At 43.1% G+C, this 8993-nt stretch overlaps 1 protein-coding gene across 2 annotated transcripts in view; it reads right to left on the reverse strand.

Annotated features, from left to right (window-relative positions):
• The window catches only part of LOC117537827, a 31077-nt gene extending 25424 nt beyond the window's left edge, over positions 1–5653 (reverse strand). Inside the window, exons 1-7 of one of the 2 annotated variants that reach the window (XM_034203206.1) lie at positions 5535–5653; positions 4983–5309; positions 4586–4858; positions 4379–4441; positions 4200–4286; positions 4091–4119; positions 3143–3624 (exon numbers count right to left, since the gene is read on the reverse strand). In XM_034203206.1, coding sequence (XP_034059097.1) covers positions 3559–3624; positions 4091–4119; positions 4200–4286; positions 4379–4441; positions 4586–4858; positions 4983–5309; positions 5535–5595 — 906 coding nt within the window. In that variant the 5' untranslated portion in view covers positions 5596–5653 and the 3' untranslated portion in view covers positions 3143–3558. Of the gene's footprint in view, positions 1–3142; positions 3625–4090; positions 4120–4199; positions 4287–4378; positions 4442–4585; positions 4859–4982; positions 5310–5534 lie in introns of those variants that run through there. The other variant, XM_034203207.1, reaches the window with a different exon arrangement.
• Positions 5654–8993: the final 3340 nt, after the last annotated feature.

Below are 8993 nucleotides of genomic sequence, written 5' to 3' on the forward strand. Positions count from 1 at the left end.
GAACTGCATTAGCCAGAATGTGATTGGTGGAATGGAGTGTTCATTTGTCAGCATTTCACAGACTGGGAGGGGAGGTACTTGCTGACCACCTCCAGGAAGAGTGAGGCAGTAATAAAGCACTCTTTTGGTCTGACCTGGAACTTTGGATGCAACATTACCTGTAGCATCTAGATATAGGGTCAGCGGTTTCTTCTTTCTCAGGTGTTGCACAACTATGTTTACTCCGGTTTCAGAATACATATGTACTCCAAATGGGTCAACTTGAAAATGCTGTATGTACCCAGGCATCCTGCGATCATTTGAGTCACATTCCTTAATGATCATTTGTGTGAGGTACATCTCCATGAAAACATCCTCATGGATTCTTTTACCTCTTCTTACTTCTGAACGTATCACTTTGAGAACATTTTTGTTCAGACTACGGCTTATGTTTCCTGAAATCAGTTCAGCAACAGGTGTTTTTTTAAGTTTACTGTAAAATACTTGACTCACTCCTTTATGCAGGGCTCTTGCAATTCTGCCTCTTCTTCTGTTTGCTGCTGGTCGGAATTTTGTCTCATTTGCTTTGTGTGCCATTTTCCCTCTTTGCAGCACAGATATTTTAACAAGGGTGTCTCCCACTGGCTGATTTTGGATTTTAAAGAAGAATTTGGCCCTGCAGGGGCAGTTTAAGTACGGGGAAAAAAAAAGCAAATTCTTCCAAACTCTTTGCTGTAGTCTGACCACCAGGAGACTATTGATGTGTGTAGTGAGTTTGGGAGACATATACTGTATAATAGTGACGCTATTGAAGATTATACCATATTTATTGAAGATTTTACACTATAAATATTCACCAAAATTATTCAAAAGCACATTCTTCCAAACTCTCTGCTGTAGTCCAACCACCAGGAGACTATTGATGTGTGTAGTGAGTTTGGTAGCACTCCACTGTATAATAGTGACGCTAGTGAATATTATTGAATATTATTGTATTCTCTTTTTTCGGAGTTGCACTTTGCAGACGGTCCCTGAGCACTCATTCCTTTTCCGGCTGCAGATAGAGACCAATGTAATTTGTCCAGTTTTGAGGACGGCGCATATTGGCTTTTTTTTTTATCAACATGTGATTGTAGTTCGTTGTCAACCTTACCACGATACTTAGGAGACGTCATTTGTGTCTGAATAACATTTTGTTCATGAGTTATTGATCCGTGAAATCCGAATCTGCCAATATCGTTCTAACTTTACTCGACTCTGCTCCACTAGCTAACACTCCACTAGCTAACGCTACATTAGCAAAACAAACACTAATTTATTTTGCAAAAGGTGCAGCGGGCTTCAAACACGTTCCCTCCACTGGTTTCAACCAAGCACTAAATTAGATGTTTTACAACCAAATACGGTTGAACTTACACTTCCCCATATTTATTTGTAAGTAGATTCGAAGATAGGCTACATGAGCTGAAGCTTGGTTGCTAGGTTACTAGCTGGGTGTTCTCCAATAAGGGGCCGGGGGGAACAAAGTTAGTGATTACTGGTTCCATGTTGATTTAATTCAATACAAATTGTTGGGGGGAACTGAAAGGCTATTACCGTACTGGTTACTTTGCATTTCCCCCAAAACACATTTAGACGCTATCGCAACACAGAAGAATCTTTCAAATCCGATAATTTTTAAGACCTTCTGAATCATATTTAAGACCTTTTTAAGGCCTTAAATTCTGATTATCAAATGTAAGACTTTTTAAGACTTGTTAAGACCCCGCGGGAACCCTGATTGTAACTTTTTTTAATTGTCTGAACTTCTCCCACCTCTGACAATAAATCCTGAGTGGTTACCAAAAAAAAACCCCTGCTCTGAAGGTTATTTTCATTTTACACATCCTGCACTCAGCTTTGCTTTCTCCAATATCATTGAAAAGCAGCCAGATGCTGCTTCTTTTTTCGGTTTTCGCTCATTTCTTGACTTTTTCCGACGCTCTTGCATTTAAATCTGGCTCCCCGTCTCCCCGTCGCTCTGTGCAGCTGGCCTGTACCACTACACATGCTGTGCCCCCCACCCTTCTTTCACATAATGGTATGATCCTAGTGTGTCCTCGCATATGATTGGCCGCATGGTGGCCCAGCTAAATAAAGACCCGCCCCTGCCTGCAAGGATTCTCAGCAAGAGTAGGAGCGGCTGAAGATTCTGCTTTCCCCGACGGGAGTCTGCTCTTCTAGCGGCAGCTCGCGATCGGCGTGTTGGAGACCTCTGAATTAAAGTAGCAAGTCACCTCAAGTCAGAAGGCTCAAGTCCAAGTCAAGTCCCGAGTCATTGGTGTTCAAGTCCAAGTCGAGTCGCAAGTCTTTTGTGATGTTGTCAAGTCGAGTCTCAAGTCATAAAATGTGTGACTCGAGTCTGACTCGAGTCCAAGTCATGTGACTCGAGTCCACACTTCTGGTAATAAGCATTAGTGATAGATTCATCAGCCAATCAGATGTTGATGTTCGATGACAGTACGCCCCCTGGGCCTAGAGCTACCCTAAACTTCTGTCATGAACTTCCTTCGTAGCATGGACTTTATTTACAAGTGACAGGTTACTATTCGTTTCATTTTAGAGCGACGTGAGAGTGCACAATGACACACGTTTAATAATAGATTACTTCATTGATCAATGCTGGGAAATTTCGTCTGCATTCGACCCACCCTAATCCAGCTTACTGTTGTGATTGTTGATCAGCTGTCGTATTGTTGAGAGACTGTTTGGCATAATGTGTGTATTATTTGATTATGGCTGGAACAGAGACGTGTAAAGTGTGTGTACTGCATGTGCTCTTCAGTAGTTTACTGAAGGCCCTGTCTAAAGCCCCACGGTACGCCACTGATAAACTAACATTCATGATTAATACATCACCTTTTATAATGTGTTCTAAATGTAATATTCATGTTGTAGGAATCCTTACCTGTAGACTGAAGCAGCAGAATGAGAAGTGAAGACATTGTAATCCGTTTGAACTCATCCATCTTGATTCTCCGTCTCTCTGCTTCCTCTGTCTCTAGTTCTGATGAAATGTTGATGAAATAGTTTGTTAGCAGAGAAGTGTTGCGTCTACTTCCTCTCGTACGTATGATGTAAACTCCTCAAAGTGACTTTAGACTATTTCAAAAAATAGACTCAATTGTTTTTGTTTGTTTTATTTGCAGATTCTGATGTCAACAGATATAACAAAGAGAAAACGTACTTTCTACATTAAGGCTGAAAATCCATTCAATCACATGAACATCAAAACACAAAGCAAAGCTCAATGAAAGTGGATTAAAGTAATAATTCTGAACACAGAGATGTTAAAATGAGCTCAAGCTGTCGTTCAAAAACAATCAGTACATCTTGAAATCAGCTCTGAACCTTCAGCATGAAGACAATATAAGGAAGGAAACAAGAGTTAAAAGCTGTTTACAGTGACACCCAGTGGTTTATTAGATCAAGACTAAAATGAAATAATATGTCATTCAGAATGAGTGTATAATCTTCCACTCCTGATGATAGATGTAGACGTTGTTGATCAGTGGAGTCTGATGGAGGCAGAAGTGTTGCTCAAACTCCATCAGCAGGTCTGATGTTTTCATAGTTCACTGTACCATCATCTACATCATAACGCACCTGAGGAAAACAACAACAACAACAACAACAACAACAACAACAACAACAACAACAACAACAACACTGAGTTGGTTACAAAGGAAGAAAACACAGTTCACAGTTGAGTCAGCAGACCCTGAACGCACCATCAGTTCCCGTCTGATCTGATTTAATCTTCTGACTTCTGGACAGTTTGCTTTGAAACTAGATTTGATCCTGCACATTATTCACAGTAACAAACACATTGTTTTCTAAAACAACAGAACTATTAGCATTGCTAAAAGCCACTAGTGTGAAGGTGGGGAAATCCTCTGATGTAATTCAGGGGAATCAGTCCTTTAGTCTGAACTCATCATGTTCAGTTGTGACTGACAGGTTCAAAGAGGTGTTGATTCAGATCTAGGTCTCTCTGCACTTTGTGTCTGTGTTTATCAGTTCATAACGAAGAGAGAGTCAAAACAGTTCAGTATTTGATGTAAAAACTCACATTGATTTCATCCATCTGTGTTTGCTTCTCTGAGAAGAAAGAAGAGAAAGTTGACTTGACTTTCCACAATTCCAAAAAGCGTTTAAGTTTAATCTGTGAATGTTCTCACCTTTAGCTCTCGTCCAGATGTTGACCGCCACGACAATCATTATGAGAGCGGCTAAACCCACAGGCACGAGGATGAGCCTCAAGAGACCTGAGAGAGAATATAATTGTTTTACAGATATAGTAAAGTATAGTATAGTTTTGCTGAATCTTCAGAGATCACAGAAGCTGTCGTATTGAAACCTGATCTGGAGTCGCTCTCTGTTGTTGTTGTTGTTGTTGTTGTTGTTGTTGTTGTGTCCTCACCTGAACAGATGACAAAAGATCAACAAACGTTTCACTAGCAAAGTGTCTTATGGGTCATTTATATTGTGATGTGATTCAAATCATTAAATAAGTACAAATACACGAGTTAATTAATTCACTTTGAATGGCTCAACATGTTCTCACCTGAGGACTGAGGGCTGAAGGGAAACAGATGCACTTCTCCGTTGTAACCATTAGTTACTTCACAAGTAAACAACTCAGACCTTGTTGTGTAACTAAAGAGAGAAGTCAGAAATGTCACAGAGGCAGAGCAAGATGACTGTGATGTGTTTATCTCTCTGTGATCTTTGTCCACATCTTGACCCTGAAGCAGCCACTTTGCTGAGTGTCTACACGGTCCATATGGCACCACAGAGCAGCTTAACGTCACCTCATCATTGTCCTGATGTTCAGTCACTGAAGATGGAGATATTGAGTAACAAGAGTAACATTAACTTCATCACTGTAATCATTATTATTGTAATGTTTCAGTATATTGCTCTATAGAGACAGTTTGAAACATCATGATGTAAATACTCACTGGTAACAACAGACAGAAGAACCCAAGAGCCTAGACCTTCTTGTTGATCTGATCTGTTGAACTGTCTGCAGGTGTAATAACCAACATCCTCCTCTGTGACCTTCTTCATAACCAGAGAACAATTCTCTGTAACTCTCAGTCTGTCTGATTTAGCTTTGTTAACAATCTGCCCACCTTTAACCAGCTCTACTGCACTTCCTGAAACACTGAAGATCCAGGTAGTACCATCACATTGACCCTGATCATGGGTCACACTGTTACACGGCAAAGTGGCTTCATCTCCAGCTCTGACAGAGAGGGAGAGGAGACGCTGTCCAATTGCAGCCCCTGAATAAACGAGAGAGAGAAATATAAAGAATACAGAGAAATACAAATGTTTATTTAAGACAACAAAAGTTTCCCCATGTGTCTAAAAGTTGCCTTCCCCTCGTTGGAAGACAAACTGACCTCTTCTCTGTCTTGGTTAAAAGGAGGTTAGGTAATAAAGTAACATAAGTGATGAATTACCCTTTTAAATGTTTCTAAATATATACATGTTGTTGGAATCCTTACCTGTAAACTGAAGCAGCAGAATGAGAAGTGAAGACATTTGAATCCGTTTGAACTCGTCCATCGTGTCTCTTGTATTCGTGTAAGTCTCTAGACCGGCTGCCTCTTAAAGAGAAATGTTGAATGTACTTCCTTCCTCAAAGTAGCTGCGTCTTCTTTTCTCAGTCAAGATGAGCACATGTCGCTTCCTGTGGGTTTACTTGAATAACTTTCATATCAAAAACATAACCATATAAGCTCATTTCAAGCATATATATATATATTATATACTTTATTGATCCCAGTTTGGGACATGTTTGTGTTGCAGCAGCATAAACAAGGCAATGAGAGAAATGAAGACACGAGAGATAAACACTCCAAAACATATAGAAATAAAACAGCATTAAAAAGTGGAAAATATGTGGAAATACAAATGTCCAGTAACAAATATAATGCAGGATATTATTGTACAACAAAATGGATTATTCAATATTCAATGGAGGGTGACTCAACAGAAGTCACTGTGAGGAAGGAATATACAAAATAAGAGACTGTTGATCCGGAGAAGTTCTGAGAAAAGGGCTTTACAAAATAAATATACTATTATTATCAGAATCAGGTTTATTGAAAACTACATAGAAGGGATTTGTTTTTGGCAGAGGTGGAAGAAGTACTCAGATGTTGTACTTGAGTAGAAGTACTCAGATCTTGTACTTGAGTAAAAGTAGAAGTACTCGGGTCTTATACTTGAGTAAAAGTAGAAGTACTCAGATCTTGTACTTGAGTAAAAGTAGAAGTACTCAGGTCTTGTACTTGAGTAAAAGTAGAAGTACTCAGATCTTGTTCTTGAGTAAAAGTAGAAGTACTCAGATCTTGTTCTTGAGTAAAAGTAGTAGTACTCAGATCTTGTTCTTGAGTAAAAGTAGAAGTACTCAGATCTTGTACTTGAGTAAAAGTAGAAGTACTCAGATCTTGTTCTTGAGTAAAAGTAGTAGTACTCAGATCTTGTTCTTGAGTAAAAGTAGAAGTACTCAGATCTTGTACTTGAGTAGCCTACTGGCTAATGATAGAAAAAAACTAAACTCAGGTAAGCTATCCATATGGTGCATGGTGGTGGTGGTGTATCACATCTTTCCCAGCTATTGGTTTCCACATGCTTTTCCTCTCTCACTTTTCCCAGCAGACTGCCTGAGCGATCAGAAGTCTTGCGATAGTCAGTTTCACAGGGAGCGCAGCTCACCCTATCTATTTTTTTCTCTCTCCCGCACTAGGGCGGCAGGCAGCTCACCCTGTCCTATGTTCCTTCTCTCTCAGCTCACCCTGTCCTATGTTCCTTCTCTCTCAGCTCACCCTGTCCTATGTTCCTTCTCTCTCCGCTCACCCTGTCCTATGTTCCTTCTCTCTCCGCTCACCCTGTCCTATGTTCCTTCTCTCTCCGCTCACCCTGTCCTATGTTCCTTCTCTCTCCGCTCACCCTGTCCTATGTTCCTTCTCTCTCAGCTCACCCTGTCCTATGTTCCTTCTCTCTCCGCTCACCCTGTCCTATGTTCCTTCTCTCTCCGCTCACCCTGTCCTATGTTCCTTCTCTCTCAGCTCACCCTGTCCTAAGTTCCTTCTCTCTCCGCTCACCCTGTCCTAAATTCCTTCTCTCTCAGCTCACCCTGTCCTAAATTCCTTCTCTCTCAGCTCACCCTGTCCTAAGTTCCTTCTCTCTCCGCTCACCCTGTCCTAAATTCCTTCTCTCTCAGCTCACCCTGTCCTATGTTCCTTCTCTCTCCGCTCACCCTGTCCTATGTTCCTTCTCTCTCAGCTCACCCTGTCCTAAGTTCCTTCTCTCTCCGCTCACCCTGTCCTAAATTCCTTCTCTCTCAGCTCACCCTGTCCTATGTTCCTTCTCTCTCCGCTCACCCTGTCCTATGTTCCTTCTCTCTCAGCTCACCCTGTCCTAAGTTCCTTCTCTCTCCGCTCACCCTGTCCTAATTCCTTCTCTCTCAGCTCACCCTGTCCTATGTTCCTTCTCTCTCCGCTCACCCTGTCCTATGTTCCTTCTCTCTCAGCTCACCCTGTCCTAAGTTCCTTCTCTCTCCGCTCACCCTGTCCTATGTTCCTTCTCTCTCAGCTCACCCTGTCCTATGTTCCTTCTCTCTCCCGCTCACCCTGTCCTATGTTCCTTCTCTCTCCGCTCACCCTGTCCTATGTTCCTTCTCTCTCCGCTCACCCTGTCCTATGTTCCTTCTCTCTCCGCTCACCCTGTCCTAAGTTCCTTCTCTCTCCGCTCACCCTGTCCTATGTTCCTTCTCTCTCAGCTCACCCTGTCCTATGTTCCTTCTCTCTCAGCTCACCCTGTCCTATGTTCCTTCTCTCTCCGCTCACCCTGTCCTATGTTCCTTCTCTCTCCGCTCACCCTGTCCTATGTTCCTCTCTCTCTCCCGCTCCCCTGTCCTATGTTCCTTCTCCCAGCTCCACCCTGTCCTATGTTCCTTCTCTCTCCCGCTCACCCTGTCCTATGTTCCTTCTCTCTCCGCTCACCCTGTCCTATGTTCCTTCTCTCTCAGCTCACCCTGTCCTATGTTCCTTCTCTCTCCGCTCACCCTGTCCTATGTTCCTTCTCTCTCAGCTCACCCTGTCCTATGTTCCTTCTCTCTCAGCTCACCCTGTCCTAAGTTCCTTCTCTCTCCGCTCACCCTGTCCTATGTTCCTTCTCTCTCCGCTCACCCTGTCCTATGTTCCTTCTCTCTCAGCTCACCCTGTCCTATGTTCCTTCTCTCTCAGCTCACCCTGTCCTAAGTTCCTTCTCTCTCCGCTCACCCCTGTCCTATGTTCCTTCTCTCTCCGCTCACCCTGTCCTATGTTCCTTCTCTCTCCGCTCACCCTGTCCTATGTTCCTTCTCTCTCCGCTCACCCTGTCCTATGTTCCTTCTCTCTCCGCTCACCCTGTCCTATGTTCCTTCTCTCTCAGCTCACCTTGTCCTATGTTCCTTCTCTCTCCGCTCACCTGTCCTATGTTCCTTCTCTCTCAGCTCACCTGTCCTATGTTCCTTCTCTCTCAGCTCACCCTGTCCTATGTTCCTTCTCTCTCCGCTCACCCTGTCCTATGTTCCTTCTCTCTCAGCTCACCCTGTCCTATGTTCCTTCTCTCTCCGCTCACCCTGTCCTATGTTCCTTCTCTCTCCGCTCACCCTGTCCTATGTTCCTTCTCTCTCCCGCTCACCCCTGTCCCTATGTTCCTTCTCTCTCCGCTCACCCTGTCCTATGTTCCTTCTCTCTCCGCTCACCCTGTCCTATGTTCCTTCTCTCTCCGCTCACCCTGTCCTATGTTCCTTCTCTCTCAGCTCACCCTGTCCTATGTTCCTTCTCTCTCCGCTCACCCTGTCCTATGTTCCTTCTCTCTCCGCTCACCCTGTCCTATGTTCCTTCTCTCTCAGCTCACCCTGTCCTATGTTCCTTCTCTCTCAGCTCACACGATCCTATGTTCCTTCTCTC

The sequence above is a fragment of the Gymnodraco acuticeps genome, unplaced genomic scaffold (assembly GCF_902827175.1).
Source record: "Gymnodraco acuticeps unplaced genomic scaffold, fGymAcu1.1, whole genome shotgun sequence".
Taxonomy (NCBI): domain Eukaryota; kingdom Metazoa; phylum Chordata; class Actinopteri; order Perciformes; family Bathydraconidae; genus Gymnodraco; species Gymnodraco acuticeps.